At 39.1% G+C, this 16,581-nt stretch overlaps 1 protein-coding gene across 7 annotated transcripts in view; it reads right to left on the bottom strand.

Moving 5' to 3' along the window:
• The window catches only part of ALMS1 (ALMS1 centrosome and basal body associated protein), a 205,182-nt gene that overhangs the window by 124,060 nt on the left and 64,541 nt on the right, over nucleotides 1-16,581 (bottom strand). For all 7 annotated transcript variants that reach the window (XR_016038620.1, XR_016038621.1, XM_055400279.2 and 4 more), the window contains 2 exons: nucleotides 7,143-12,194; nucleotides 5,959-6,092 (listed from right to left, as the gene is read on the bottom strand). Coding sequence is in view for 5 of the 7 variants with exons in the window: in XM_055400279.2 (XP_055256254.2) it covers nucleotides 5,959-6,092; nucleotides 7,143-12,194 (5,186 nt within the window). In the remaining 2 variants the exon portion in view is untranslated. The remainder of the gene's footprint in view (nucleotides 1-5,958; nucleotides 6,093-7,142; nucleotides 12,195-16,581) is intronic.

Genomic DNA, 16,581 nt, shown 5'->3' with positions numbered 1-16,581 from the left:
TGGTGGCTCAGAGGTTAAAGAGTCTGCCTCCAATGCGGGAGACCCGGGTTCGATCCCTGGGTCGGGAAGATCCCCTGGAGAAGGAAATGGTAACCCACTCCAGTATTCTTGCCTGGAGAATCCCATGGACGGAGAAGCCTGGTAGGCTACAGTCCACGGGGTCGCAAAGAGTCGGACACGACTGAGCGACTGAACAGAACAGAACAGAAGAAGACAAATGCATAAACTGTGGTACATGAAGACAGTGAAATATTATTCATTGCTAAAAAGAAATGAGCTGTCGAGCCATGACAAAAATGGAAGAATCTTAAATGTATATTACTAATCAAGAGAGCCAAAGTCTCTCTTTGAAAAGTCTACAAAATATATGATTCCAACCATAACACAATGTGGAAAACAGTAAAGTATGGAGACAGTATAAAGATCAGTGGTTGCAGTGGGGGTGGTAGGCTTCCACAGATGGAGTACAGAATAACTTTCAGTTCAGTTCAGTCGCTCAGTCATGTCCGAATCTTTGCGACCCCATGAATCACAGCACGCCAGGCCTCCCTGTCCATCACCAACTTCCGCAGTTCACTCAAACTCATGTCCATCGAGTCGGTGATGCCATCGAGCCATCTCATCCTCTGTCATCCCCTTCTCCTCCCGCCCCCAATCCCTCCCAGCATCAGAGTCTTTTCCAGTGAGTCAACTCGTCACATGAGTTTCAGCTTTAGCATCAGTCCTTCCGATGAACACCCAGGATTGATCTCCTTTAGAATGGACTGGTTGGATCTCCTTGCAGTCCAAGGGACTCTCAAGAGTCTTCTCCAGCACCACAGTTCAAAAGCATCAATTCCTCGGCAATCAGCTTTCTTCACAGTCCAACTCTCACATCCATACATGACCACGGGAAAAACCATAGCCTTGACTAGACGGACCTTGGTTGGCAAAGTAATGTCTCTGCTTTTTAATATGCTATCTAGGTTGGTCATAACTTTCCTTCCAAGGAGTAAGCATCTTTTAATTTCATGGCTGCAATCAGCATCTGCAGTGATTTTGGAGCTCAAAAAAACAAAGTCTGACCCTGTTTCCACTGTTTCCCCATCCATTTCCCATGAAGTGCTGGGACCAGATGCCATGATCTTTGTTTTCTGAATGTTGAGCTTCAAGCCAACCTTTTCACTCTCCTCTTTCACTTTCATCAAGAGGCTTTTCAGTTCCTCTTCACTTTCTGCCATAAGGGTGATGTCATCTGCATATCTGAGGTTATTGATATTTCTCCCGGCAATCTTGATTCCAGCTTGTGCTTCTTCCAGCCCAGCGTTCCTCATGATGTACTCTGCATAGAAGTTAAATCAGCAAGGTGACAATATACAGCCTTGACGTACTCCTTTTCCTATTTGGAACCAGTCTGTTGTTCCATGTCCAGTTCTAACTGTTGCTTCCTGACCTGCATACAGGTTTCTCAAGAGGCAGGTCAGGTGGTCTGGTATTCTCATCTCTTGAAGAATTTTCCACAGTTTACTGTGATCCACACAGTCAAAGGCTTTGGCATAGTCAATGAAGCAGAAATAGATGTTTTTCTGGAACTCTCTTGCTTTCTCCATGATCCAGCGGATGTTGGCAATTTGATCTCTGGTGCCTCTGACTTTTCTAAAACCTGCTTGATCATCTGGGAGTTCACGGTTCACGTATTGCTGAAGCCTGGCTTGGAGAATTTTCAGCATGACTTTACTCGTGTGTGAGATGAGTGCAACTGTGCGGTAGTTTGAGCATTCTTTGGCATTCCCTTTCTTTGGGATTGGAATGAAGACTGACCTTTTCCAGTCCTGTGGCCACTGCTGAGTTTTCCACATTTGCTGGCATATTGAGTGCAGCACTTTCACAGCATCATCTTTCAGGATTTGAAATAGCTCAACTGGAATTCCATCACCTCCACTCGCTTTGTTCGTAGTGATGCTCTCTAAGGTCCACTTGACTTCACATTCCAAGATGTCTGGCTCCAGGTGAGTGATCACACCATCGTGATTATCTTGGTCGTGAAGATCTTTTTTGTACAGTTCTTCTGTGTATTCTTGCCACCTCTTCTTAATATCTTCTGCTTCTGTTAGGTCCATACCATTTCTGTCCTTTTTTGAGCCCATCTTTGCATGAAATGTTCCCTTGATATGTGAAAATAGTCTCTCTGTTATAATGATGGGTACATGTCACTATACACAGCCACACACACAGAATATACAACACTAGTTATGAATCCTAACGTAAACTTAGACTTAGGGTGCTGACACACCAAAGAAATATACCATTCTCTTGGAGGATGTTGATAATGGTGGAAGAAATGCATGTGATGGGGTAGGAGACATACGGGAAATCTCTGTACCTTCCTCGCAGTTTTGTTGTGAACTTACGGCTTTAAAAAATAAGTCTTTAAAAATAAAAGTTGTAGAATGTTTAAACATTTGAATTTGAACAAAGAATTTAAACACTTAAATTTGAACAAAAACAATCAAAGATATACCCTGCTCACGGATTGGAAGATTAATATTGTTAAACTGACCGGATTCCCCAAAACAATCTACAGATTCAATGCAATCTCCGCCAAAATACCAGTGGCATTTTTCACTAAACTAGAAAAAAATGAATTTAAAATCTACATGGAAACACAATTTTAAACAGCCTAAACAGTCTTGAGAAAGAAGAACAAAGCTGGAGGTACTGGTAGTGTGGATTTCAAACTATACCATAAAGCTTACAGATATCAAAACAGTATGGCACTGCCACAAAAATAGATCTAAAGAACAATGAAACAGAAAAAGAGACCCAGAAATAAACCCACACTTATATGGTCAATTAATATATGACCAATGAGGCAAAAATAAACAATAGGAAAAAGATATTTTTTTCAATAAATGGTGTTGGAGAAACTGAACAGCTAAAGGCAAAAGAATCAAACTGGAGCACCTTCTTACACAAAATATGAAAATAAACTCAAAATGAATTAAAGACTTAAATGGAAGACCTGAAACCATAAAATTTTAAAAGAAAACATTGGCAGTACACTGAGATCAGTCTTAACAATATATATTATTTTATCTCCTTAGGTAAGGGAAACAAAAGCAAAGATAAGCAAATGGACAAGATCAAACTAAAAAGCTGCTGCTGCTGCTGCTAAGTCACTTCAGTCGTGTCCGACTCTGTGTGACCCCACAGACGGAAGCCCACCAGGCTCCCCCGTCCCTGGGATTCTCCAGGCAAGAAAACTGGAGTGGGTTGCCATTTCCTTCTCCAATGTGTGAAAGTGAAAAGTGAAAGTGAAGTCGGTCAGTCGTGTCCGACCCTTAGCGACCCCACGGACTGCAGCCCACCAACCTCCTCCATCTATTGGGTTTTCTAGGCAAGAGTACTGGAGTGGCTTGCCATTGCCTTCTCCAAACTAAAAAGCTACCACACAGCAAAGGGAACTACCAATAAAACAAAAAGGCAGCCTACTGAACAGAAGATATCTGCAAACAATGAATGTATCTAACAAGGGATTCAGTTCAGTTCAGTCGCTCAGTCATGTCCGACTCTCCACGACCCCATGAATCACAGCACGCCAGGCCTCCCTGTCCATCACCAACTCCCGGAGCTCACCCAAACTCATGTCCACAGAGTCGGTGATGCCATCCAGCCATCTCATTCTTGGTCGTCCCCTTCTTCTCCCGCCCCCAACCTTTCCCAGCATCAGAGTCTTTTCCAGTGAGTCAACTCGTCGCATGAGGTGGCCAAAGTATTGCAGTTTCAGCTTCAGCATCAGTACCCAACATATACAAAGAATTCGTACAACTCAAATAAAAAATTCAGGCCACCCAGTGAAAAAATGGGCAAAGGATATGAATGACATTTTTGTAAAAAAAAAAAAAAAAAAAGACACAGATGGCTAACAGACACACAAAAAAGGCTCAACATCACTAATCATGAGGGAAATGTAAATTTTAAAAAGTCACTAAAATATCAACTCATACTTGTTAGAATGGTTATGAAAACGACAACATATAAGACGTGTTGAGGATATGAAGAAAAAGGAACACTTGTGCACTGTTGTTGAGAATGTGAATGGTGCAGCCACTATGGAAAACAGTATGGAGGTTCCTCACAAAATTAAAACTATATCACATGATCCATCAGTTAACTTATGCAGATTTTTCCAAAGAAAATGAAACACTAATTCAAAAAGATATATGCACCCCTATATCCATTCCATCATTACTTCTAATAGTCAAGATATGGAAGTAATCTAAGTATGTACATATATATATATACAACACATGGTTAATAGACCATAAAAAAGAATGAAATCTTGCCATTTGAAACTACATGGATGGATTTAGAGGGTATTCCAGTAAGTAAAATAAGTCAAAGACAGACTAATACTGTATGATTTCACTTACATGGGGAATCTAAAACACAAACGGACAGACGTAACAAAACAAATAGTCTCATGGACAGAACAAACATGTGGTTGCCAGAGGCAGGGTAGACAGGAGGGAAGAGCAGAATAGGTGAGGAAGGCTAAGATGTACAACAATAAATGAGTCATGGGGATAAAATGTGCAAATAAGAGGAAATATATCAACATGTAAAATTAAAATCCAATCTAATTTATACTTTAAAAAACTGATAACCTTTTCAAAACTGATGAGCTATGTAAAACTAAAATCCAACCTAATTCATAGTTTCAAAAACTAATAACCTTTCCAAAACTGATAAGCCAAATAATTATGCTATTATCACTTACAATTTTCTAAGACACTGTATGTATTAAGCCATTAAGTGTACATATCTGATAGCTATATCAATTTTTATAGAATTAATAATACCAGTTATCAATTTAAAATAGATAACCAACAGGTTCTACTGTATAGCACAGGGAACTCTGCTCAATGTTATGTGGCAGCCTGGATGGGAGGGGAGTTTGGGGGAGAATGGATACATGTACACAACATTGTTAACTGGCTATTCATACACAACATTGTTAACTGGCTATTCATACACTGCAATACTTACACCAATAAAAAGGAATGCATTAAGACAAATATCTAGAAGAACCTCAAAAGCCAAAGACTGTGTGAAAACTGCAATTCTCAGAAGAAAATATAACATCTTTAATCCATCTACTATATAGTTCAAAACCATACTGAGCATCAGGAAAACCAATACATGCCAGGATAAGAAGTAAAATGACGTCAATGGGAAAGAGGACACACAAGTGATATTTGGTAATGTTTTACTTCTCAAGTTGGGTGGCCAATAAACACAAATTATTTCTATTTTTCTTTTTTTTATTCATATGTTTTATATATACTCTTTGCCATGCATGAAACAGTTCACTATAGATGGAAAATAAGTACTGTTAAAAAGAAAATCATTGAGGGACTTCCCTGGTGATCCACTGGTTAAGAATCCACCTTCCAATGCAGGGGATTCAGGTTCAATCCCTGGTCAGAGAACTAAGATCCAACACGCCAGGGCAACTAAGCCCATGCAAAGTAACTATAGAAGCCCATGCCACTAGAAACAGCCCACACCCCACGACGAGTGGGGTGCAGTCAAAATTTAAAAAAGTCCCTTATACATAAGCTATGATAGCTGTGTGCTCTTAAGCAGAGAATATGTATCTGAAAATAGGTGAACTGAATCTGTATCTCAAGATACCACCCTCAAGAGAAAATAAAAGTGATAAAAAATAACTGATAAAACAAGCAAATCCATTCCTATTTTTCTAAGACAAAAACTTTTAATAGATTAATTTGGAATTAATCAAAACCTATAGAATCAAATTCTTAAATCTTAACTTTTGAAGACTTAAGACTCCTAACACTTTAGCCAAAGACTATCAGTGACTCAGCAGGAGTCATCAATGCCCAGGTAAGAGATTCAAATTACATACCCTCTCTGTCACATTTTGTCTCTTAATTTTTAGATTTCTTTTTATACCTTGGACAAGTCAGTTGTTCTCCCTTGACCAAACAACTTTGCTTTGATCTCTTCTACTTTTCTCCTGTCATCTTCATTTAATTCTGAAATGGAGTAGCCATATTCATGAGCCATATTAAACTTCAGATTCCAGGCTGGAGAAAAAAGATAAAAGCATTCAAGATAATATAGTACAAAACTATCAGTAATTACAACAGCAGAGAAGATCATCAATACAGCCAATTTAATGCCTACCACAGTGCTTAGTAAACAGTGTGTGCTCTCAATTTTATAACAAATTATTAGAAGTTCTTGAGAGAGATAATTTCATTTAAAAGTCAGACTTAAAGACAAATAAAAACATATTCTACAGACATTTCTTCAATGAAGCTACTTGAAATATAGTATTTAGCCAATTTTATCTTAATCTTCCTTCCAATCAAAAGAGTCCCTTTGTCTCCCCTATTAGCTCCTGCTACAGTCTTTGTCACTTCCACAATTGTTAATATTTTAAAATAATAAATAAAACCTGGGAGTTTCTGGAGAATCGAAACAAGCACAAATGATCAAAAGAATAGTATAGGAAGCTGACCTCAAGAGATTTCCAGGTAGGCTTGAATTGCTTAAAAGTTACCTTCTAAAATACATTTATTCGCCATGTTATCTTAAAGATTTTTTTTTCTTTAAATGGAATTCTATAATTTAGAGATTAATGCAATTTAACTCTAACCCAAGTTTTAGTGTTAAATACTTTGATTCAGTTTTTTCTAATGTCTATCTAATATCTGCTTTAAGAATCTTATTAGAGAAGGGGATAGAAAATATACGTAAGTTTTATGAAACACAGTGACTTAGAATTTTATTCTCTAAGTCAAATACTCTAATGAGTATTTTATTGCCTCCACAATGAGGACAGTACAAGGAAAAGATCAGGAAAACATTCAAGCTTTAGGAGTTTGGAAACCCAAATTTTCTTACTTTTCTTCAGATACCAGAACTTACAGTTCCTTAAGACCTCAAACTAGCACTATTAATACTCTGACTTCATTATTGGTTAAATGAGTTTACTCTGGGTTGCCAGTAGACAATGCAATCATTTTAACAGTTCTACAAGAAAATTATCTAGAGCATCAAATATTTAAGCAAATTATTAAACTATAATGTTTGAGTTTGACCTGCCTTTGTAACAAATTGTCTTTTCCTACCTCGTGCTCGTACCCGAGATTCCTCTTCCTCTGCATGTTTGAGTATTTGTTTAGCATGGTTCAATGAGGATTCACATTTCAGAAGGTTTTTCACATGTGCAGCCAGTGAATCCACACTGCTTCCACCACCATCATCACTCTCTAACACCCCCTCTTCCTCTCTGCTATCTGTCATGCTTGTCTTGGGTGAAGAATATGGAAAGAAATTTAGAAGCACATCAGAAACTGACTCTAAGGAATTACTGTCCCATGAGCAAGAACTTTCTTCACTACTTGAATCACTTTTAATGATAGTCATCATAGGGATAACCATCTTATTCCCAATGGTTCTGCTACACTGCTCAGGTTCAGATCTCATTACAGATCTGGCTGCTTTATATTGTTTAAGGGTTTCATCAAATGCCACTCTGGCTTTGTCTTCTGCTTCCTGTAAAGGACTTCTAACTGTAGTTGAACTAATAAACTCCCAATTTTCAATGCCTCTCTGGCATTTCAGATTCGTCTGTGTGCTAATATCCTTCTGTATGCACTTGTTGCTTGGGCTTTCTTCTGTGAATGGCTGTCTCTGAGACAAATCACCATTAGATTCATCAGTTGTGAGGGGTTCTTTGAAGCAAACCATCTTCTTAGATTGTATAAATGAAATATCACTAACATCTCTGAAAGGGACAAGGGGAGCAGGAAAATTGTATCGTCTTAGTGCTATATTTTCTGCTTCCATTAAAAGTGTCTGAATCTCTTTAAGAGTTTTGGAACTGTTATCTGTATCCCGGATTTCCTCAGAGCCAACATCTGCAAAACCAGAAGATTCTGGCTTATTTATTACAACTCTACTATCAGCCTGAGGATTTAAAGGCATATTGTTTGAGATAACACTGGTGTGAGAAGAATCCAAATCATCTGTTAGCCTTTGGACGTGATCTGAAACAAGTCTGTGCTTCTCACTATGTGAGTAAGTACCAGGGGGAACTGTTGATAACCCATTAATCTGACCAGATTGCCCAAGACTGCTTGAGGACTTCAGATTATCTTCAGTCAGATGCCTTTCTGGGAAATCCTGATGGTACAATATAGCTGGTTGCTCTCTATGTGAAAAGGAACTGGAAGGAACTGCTGTTAACACAGTTTTTTTGTCAGCTGGTCCAGGAACTGTTGAAACCTTCAGTGAATCTTCACTTAGATGTGGGTCTGGCAGTTCCTGTGGGTAGAAAGTATTAGATTTCTCTCTGTGTGAATAGGAACTAGAAAGAGGTATTGGTATCCAAGAATTCACATCAGTGGGCTCAGCAACAGGTGAAATCTTCAGAATATCTCCACTTTGACGTCTATCTGGCAATGGCTGTTGAAAGAAAATACTAGGCTTTACTCTCTGAGAATAAGAATTAGGAAAACCTGTCAATAATGGAGTCTTCTGGTCAGCTGGTCCAATTACAGTTGAAGTCTTGGGCTTCTCTCTGTGTGAGTAGGAACCAGAGGGAGTTGATGGTAACTCAGTCTTTTGATCGTCTGGTAAAATCTTGAGTTTCTCTTTATGTGAGTAAGAACTAGAAGGTCCTATTGGTATCTCAGCATTCTGATCAGCTGGTCCAGGAAGAGCAAAAAATTTCAAAGCTTCCTCAGTAAGATCTGGTAACTCCTGCTGGTAAGAAAAGATGGGACTCTCTCTATGTGAATAGGAAGCAGGGGGCACAGTTCGCACACCAATGGTCTGGTCTGCTTGTCTAGGAACCCCTAAACCTTTTAAAGCATCTTCATTAGCATCTGGCAACTCTTGCTGGTAAGAAATGATGGGCTTTTCTCCATATGAGTAAGAAGTAGAGGTTACTGGTGGTATCCCAATCTTCTGGTCAGCTGGTCCAGGAACCTCGAAAACTTTCAAAGCCACCTGAGTAAGATCTGGTGACTCTTGCTGATAAGAAAAGACGGGCTTCTCTCTATATGAATAGGAACTAGGTGGTACTATAGGTATCTCAGTCTTCTGGTCAGATGATCCAGGAATATCTGAAACCTTCGGAGCCTCCACAGTCAGTTGACTGTCAGGCAAGGTCTGCTGGTAGAAAATAATGGGTTTTTCATTATATGAGAAGGAAGGAGAGGTTACTATGGGTATCCCAGTCTTCTGGTCAGCCCGTGCAGGAGCATTTGAAACATTCAGAGCCTCTTCAGTAAGGTAAGTATCTGGTAAGACCTGCTGGTAGAAAACAATGGGCTTCTCTTTCTGTGAGTAGGAAGGAGAGGTTACTATAGGTATCCCAGTTTTCTGGTCACCTGTTCCAGAAACACCTGAAATTTTCAGAGCCTCTCCAGTTATATGGCTATCTGGCAACTCCTGTTGGTAGAAAATACTGGATTTCTCTCTATGTGAATAAGAACCAGAAGGTTCTGATGTCCCAGTCTTCTGGTCAGCTGGTCCAAGAACAGTTGAATCTTTCAGAGTCTCTTCAGATAAGTGACTGCTGGGCAAGGCCTGTGGGTAGAAAACACCGGGCTTCTCTCTATGTGAGTAGGAACTAGCAGGCAGTAAGAGGATACCAGTCTTCTGGTCACTTGGTCTCGATGCAGGTGAAACTTTCAGAGCTTCTTCAGTTAGACTACCATCTGGTAACACCTGCTGATAGAAAGGACCGCTTGGCTTCTCTCCAAACAAGTAAGACCGAGAGGACCCTGTTATTATCCCAGTATTCTGGTCAGCTGTTCTAGGAAGAGCTGAAACTTTTAGAACCTCTTCAGTTAGAAGCCTGCCTGGCAACTCCTGCTGGTAAAAAGTAATGGGCTTCTCCCTATATGAGTAGGAACTAGAGGGTACTGTCTGTATCCCAGTGTTCTGGTCTACTGGTCCAGGAATAGCTGAAATTTTCTGAGTCTGATCACTTAGATGACTGTCTGACAACTCCTGCTGATAGAAAAGACTGGTCTTCCCTCTATGTGAGTAGAAAGCAGGGGGCGCTATCGGTATTCCACTCTTCTGGTGAGCTAGTCCAGAGACAGCTGGAACTTTTTGAGCCTCTTTAGTTAGATGACTGTCTGGCAAATCCTGTTGGTAGAAAATAATGGGCTTCTCTCTATGTGAATAAGAAGCAGAAGTTATTATAGGAATCCCAGTCTTCTGCTCAGTGGGTCCAGGAGCAGCTGAAGCTTTCTGAACTTGTTCAGTTAGATGACTGTCTGGCAATTCTTGTTGGTACAAAATACTGGGTTTCTCTCCATGTAAGTAAGATGTAGAGGGTATGACAGGAATCCTAGCCTTCTGCTCAGCCAATCCAGGAACAGATGAAACTTGTGGAACTTCGTGAATTACATGAATGTCTGGCAACTCTTGCTGGTACAAAATACTGGGCTTCTCTCTATGCGAATAGGAAGTAGAGGTTACTGTTGATATCCCAGTCTTCTGCTCAGCCAATCCAGGAACAGGTGAAACTTTCTGAGCCTGTTCAGTTAGACGACTCTCTGGCAACTCTTGTTGGTAGAAAATATGAGGTTTCTCTCTATGTGAATAGGAAGTAGAGAGTACAGTAGGAATCCCAGTCTTCTGCTCAAGGGGTCCAACAGCAGTTGAAACTTGCTGAACCTCTTGAGTTAGATGACTGTCTGGCAACTCCTGTTGGTAGAAAATAGGAGGCTTCTCTCTATGTGAATAGGAAGTAGAGAGTACAGTAGGAATCCCAGTTTTCTGCTCAGCCAGTCCAGGAGCAGCTGAAACTTGCTGAACCTCTTGAGTTAGATGACTGTCTGGCAATTCTTGTTGGTAGAAAATACTGGACTTCTCTCTATGTGAATAGGAAGTAGAGGGTATGGTAGGAATCCCAGTCTTCTGCTCAGCCGGTCCAGGAACAGATGAAACTTTTTGAGACTGTTCAATTAGTTGACTGTCTGACAATTCTTGCTGGTGCACAATACTGGGCTTTTCTCTATGTGAATAGGAAGCAGAGGGTACAGTAGGAATCCCAGTCTTCTGCTCAGCCAATCCAGGAGCAGCTGAAACTTGCTGAACCTCTTGAATTAGATGACTATCTGGCAACTCTTGTTGGTACACAACACTAGGCTTCTCTCTATGTGAATAGGAAGTAGAGGGTACTATCGATAGCCCAGCCTTCTGCTCAACCAATCCAGGAGCAGCTGAAACTTGATGAATCTGCTGAATTAGATGTCTGTTTGACAATTCTGGTTGGTAGAAAATACTGGGCTTCTCTTTATTTGGGTAAGAAGGAGAGGTTACAGTAGGAACCCCAGTCTTCTGCTCAGTCAATCCAGGAGCAGCTGAAACTTTCAGAGTCTGCTCAGTTGGATGACTATCTGGCAATGTCTGTTGATAGAAAATATGAGGCTTCTCTCCATATGAGTAAGTAGAGGATAGAGTAGGCAACCCACTCTTTTGATCAACCGGTCTAGGAGAAGTCAAAACTTTCAGAGCTTCTTCAGGTAGCTGACTGTCTGGCAAGACTTGATGGTAGAAAATACCAGGCTCCTCTCCAACTGAGTAAGAACTAGCAGGTACTATTGGTTTTCCAGTCTTTTGATCACCTAGTCCAGGAAGAACTGAAACATTCAGAGACTCTTCAGTTTGATGACTGTCTGGCAATGCCTGTGGGTAGAAAATACTATGCTTCTCTCCAAGTGAGTAGGAACTTGGAGGAACTGTAGATATACCTGTCTTCTGGTCACCAAGTCCAGGAACAGCTCCAACTTTTAGAGCCTCTTCAGTTAGATGACTGTCTGGCAAGGCTTGTGGGTAGAAGATATTTGGCTTCCCTCTTTGTGAGTGCGAACTAGAGGACACTGCTGCTATTCCAGTCTTCTGGTCAGCTAGGCCAGGAATAGCTGAAATTTTTAAAGTTTCTTCAGTTAGACGACTGTCTGCTAATGTCTGCTGGTTGAGAGTATCAGTATATTCACCAATATTCTTCACTTGAGGAGACCTTCCAGCCGATTGAGGAAAGTCCTCAGGGGACAAGGATAAAGGAGATACAGTGTCTGAATCTTCAGGAAAGGTAGTGATGCCTGGTTTAAAAGTGGGTTGAGGAATTTCAGCTATGCCTCCTTTAGAAGTATCCCCTAAAGAAAATGGAATTTGTTAATATTTTTAATATTATATATAAATACACACTTATATATATAGAATTAAAATGTATTCCTTTTATGCACTAAAAGAAATCAAGCAAGCTTTTCTTCTTTTGGCCTTTACGTCACCAGAAAGGACGCCAAAAGAAATAACTCAGCATCAGAAGAAATAAAGATTTACAGATAAAGATGCTAATTACAAAGTGATTTATAACAGCAAACTAATATGGAAATAAATATTCAATGAGAGTTAATTTTTTAAAGAGAGCAGTATATATATTTTATGGAATATTATGTGGAGCTTATAATTTAGATTTTAAAGAATTTTCATTATGATGAACAAATCACATCGACTATCGCATCTGATCTCATGCTACTTATAAGCTAATAAGTTTGTTACTGTGCCATGTATGTTGTCAGAAGACAAAGGACTCCTCAATCAAAGACAAAATATTTCATGGGATAGTAAAGGAACATCAACTTATTTTCATGAAATTCCTTTCCCCTAAGTCATATAAGGGCAAAGTAATATAGCCCAGATGGATGCTATACATGCAATGGACTTAAATGATTCTCCTAATAAACACACTGTGAATAAAATATGTATTTTTAACTACATGAAACTCTAAAGACTCTAAAGGTTACACTAAAAAAAGTTTGAAATTAATTCTATATGACATGGGGAGTTATTGACTGATCTAATCAATACTGCAGAAACAGATTCAGGATGAGTGGAAGGAATTAAAGGGTAAGCTGCTGCTGCTAAGTCACTTCAGTCGTGTCCGACTCTGTGTGACCCCACAGACGGAAGCCCAACAGGCTCTCCTATCCCTGGGATTCTCCAGGCAAGAACACTGGAGTGGGTTGCCATTTCCTTCTCCAATGTGTGAAAGTGAAAAAGGGTAAGCAGTACTATCTAAAAGAACTTTCTGCAATAATGGAAACATGCTATGTTTGTATTATCTAATGTGCTGTGCTTAGTCATTAAGTCATGTCTGACTCTTTGTGACCCCAGAGACTGTAGCCCACCAGGCTCCTCTGTAAGAGGATTCTCCAGGCAAGAATACTGGAGTGGGTTGCCATGCTCTCCTCCAGGAAATCTTCCCAACCCAGGGATCAAACCCAGGTCTCCCGCATTGCAGGTGGATTCGTTCCCGTCTAAGTCACCAGGGAAGCCCAACATTGCTGGAGTGGGTAGCCTATCCCTTCTCCAGGGGATCTTCCGACCCAGGAATCAAACTGGGGTCTCCTAAATTGCAGGCAAATTCTGATACTGTATTATCTAACAGAGTAATTCTAAATGAAAGTAGTTCTGAGTAGCAGTGAAAAATAAATAACTGCAATAAAAATAACAAGATTTGACATTTGGTGAGTCAAAAAAATGAATGTTCACTCTGTCCTAGCCACTGTTCTAGATATAAGAAATAGAGCAGCAAACAAACAAAGCGTGCATTCCAATTCTGCCTCACAGTTTACGTTCTACTAGAAGAAAGCAGATAATAAATTATTAAAACTTGGTATTACAGATGGTGATGAGATGATTAATATATACAGCAAACATGATCTATACCTTACACAGAGGGAAAGGAAGTTTCAAAGATGATGAAGCAACAGTGCTTTTCATTGAGAAGATCTTGTTAACTTGCAGATTCTGACTAAGTAGGTCTGGGATGAAAGCTGAAATCCTGCATTTCTAACAAGCTCCCTGATAATGCACAATACTATTGACCCTCAGATTACATTTTGAACAGTTGTACATTAATTGACAAAAACAGGCCCTTTAACCTTATAATTCTAACTCTAAATTCTGAACTCCTTTCACTAAAACGGACTGCCATTCTAAAACCATTAATGAGTTTTAAAACAAAAAAAAGTAGCTGAATATATGATGAAACAGGTTGAGCTAATGACTGATTGCAAAGAACTAAAGTACCAAGCAATAACTCTTCAAAAAAACTAAAAAGGAATAATATAAGCTACACAGTAACTTGAGAAGGAATATGGGTTACAGAAATTGTGAGAAAAAAACACCTAGAAAATTAATAAATAAACAGACTGACAAAATGAATAACCAATGGGTCAAAGAAAAAATCAAAAAGGAATTAATACATACCTGCAGACAAATGGAAATACGCCATACTAAAACTTAGAGGATACAGCAAAAAGTTCAGAAAGAAGGTTATAGCAATAAATATCTACATCAAGAAACAAGAAAAACAGCAAATAAACATCCGAACTTTACAACTCAAAGAACCAGAAAGAGAAAAATAAAGCTCCAAGTTAGAAAGGAAGGAAATAACAAAGATCAGACTGGAAATAAATAAAATAGAGACTAAAAAGACAATGTAAAAGATCAATGAAACTAAGGACTTGTTCTTTAAAAAGATAAACTAACAGTCCTTCAGCTAGATTCCAAAGAGAAAAAAAGGGACACAAATGAACTAAGAAATGAAAAAGATGTTACAAATAATAAAGATAAGAGACTGCTATGAACAATTATGGACTAACAAATTTGACAACCCAGAAGAAATGAATAAATTTCTAGAAACATATAAATACAATCTACCAAGTCTCAATCATGAAACAGGAAATCTGAACAGACTAGTAAAGAGATTGAATCAGTACTCAAAAGTATCTCAACAAACAGAAGTCCAGGTCCAGAATTTATAGAACTGAATTCTATGAAACATTCAGAGAATTAAAACCAACACTTATCAAATTTTTTTAAAAAGCAGAAGAGAGAACACTTCCAAACTCATTTCACTAAGCCATCATTACCCTAATACCAAAATCAGACAAGGACATTACATAAAAAGAAAATTGCAGGCCTGATAAATTTAGATCTAAATTTAATGGATTTTCCCGTGGTCATGTATGGATGTGAGAGTTGGACTGTGAAGAAGGCTGATCGCCGAAGAATCGATGCTTTTGAACTGTGTTGTTGGAGAAGACTCTTGAGAGTCCCTTGTACTGCAAGGAGATCCAACCAGTCCATTCTAAAGGAGATCAATCCTGGATGTTCATTGGAGGGACTGATGCTAAAGCTGAAACTGCAATACTTTGGCCACCTCATGCGACGAGTTGACTCACTGGAAAAGACTCTGATGCTGGGAAAGGTTGGGGGCGAGAGGAGAAGGGGACGACGGAGAATGAGATGGCTGGATGGCATCACCGACTCTGTGGACATGAGTTTGAGTGTACTCCGGGAGTTGGTGATGGACAGGGAGGCCTGGCGTGCTGTGATTCAGGGGGTCGCGGAGAGTCGGACACGACTGAGCGACTGAACTGAACTGAACTGAAATTTAGACCTAAAAATCCTCCACAAAATATGAGCAAACCAAATTCAACAATACATGAAAGGGGTGCTATACCATGATCAAGTGGAATTATTCCAGGGAACATTAACAAATCAATCAATGAAATACACCTTCTTAACAAAATGAAGGATAAATTATATGATCTCAATCTACACAGAAAAAGCATTTGACAAGATTTACTACCCACTTATGATAAGAATTCTAAACAAAAAGGATATACAAGGAATGCACCTCAACATAAAGGTTATATACAACAAAAGAACTGCTAAAATCATACTCAAGGGTGAAAAGCTAAATGCTTTTCCTCTAACATTGGGAAGAAGACAAGGATGCCCATTCTCATCAGTTTTACTCAACTTAGTTTTGGAAGTCCTAGCGGAGTAATTAGGCAAAAAAAAGAAATAAAAGGTATCCAAGTCAGAAAAGAAGTAAAGCGGTCTCTATTGCAGATAATATGATGCTATATACAGAAAACCCTAAAGACTCCAACAACAGCAAAAAATGAATTCAGTAAAGTTGTGATAACAAAATCACTATATAAAAAAAGTTACATTTCTATGTACTAAATATGAATGATCAGAAAACAAAATTAAGAAAACAATCACATTTACAATTGCATCAAAAAGAATAAAATACTTAGGAATAAATTTAAGCAAGGAAGTGAAACATCTGTACACTGAAAACTGTAAGACACAGTTGAAAGTAATGGAAGACCTAAAGAAATGGAAAGATGGTCTGTACTTATGGACTTCCTAAAAGTCAAGTGTGCCCTTAGCAATTATCACTACAAACAAAGCTAGTGGAGGTGATGGAATTTCAGTTGAGCTATTTCAAATCTTAAAAAGATGATGCTGTCAAAGTGCTGCACTCAATATGCCAGCAAATTTGGAAAACTCAGCAGAAGCCACAGGACTGGAAAAGGTCAGTTTCATTTCAATCCCAAAGAAAGGTAATGCCAAAGAATGCTCAAACTACCGCACAATTTCACTCATCTCACACACTAGCAAATTAATGCCCCAAATTCTCCAAGCCAGGCTCCAACAGTACGTGAACCAAGAACTTCC

Source organism: Moschus berezovskii, chromosome 11, assembly GCF_049115385.1.
Source record: "Moschus berezovskii isolate FMDL1 chromosome 11, NW_MosBer_1.0, whole genome shotgun sequence".
Classification (NCBI taxonomy): domain Eukaryota; kingdom Metazoa; phylum Chordata; class Mammalia; order Artiodactyla; family Moschidae; genus Moschus; species Moschus berezovskii.
The sequence above is the reverse complement of the archived record's forward strand: the minus strand, read 5'-3'. Positions and strand labels throughout refer to the sequence as shown.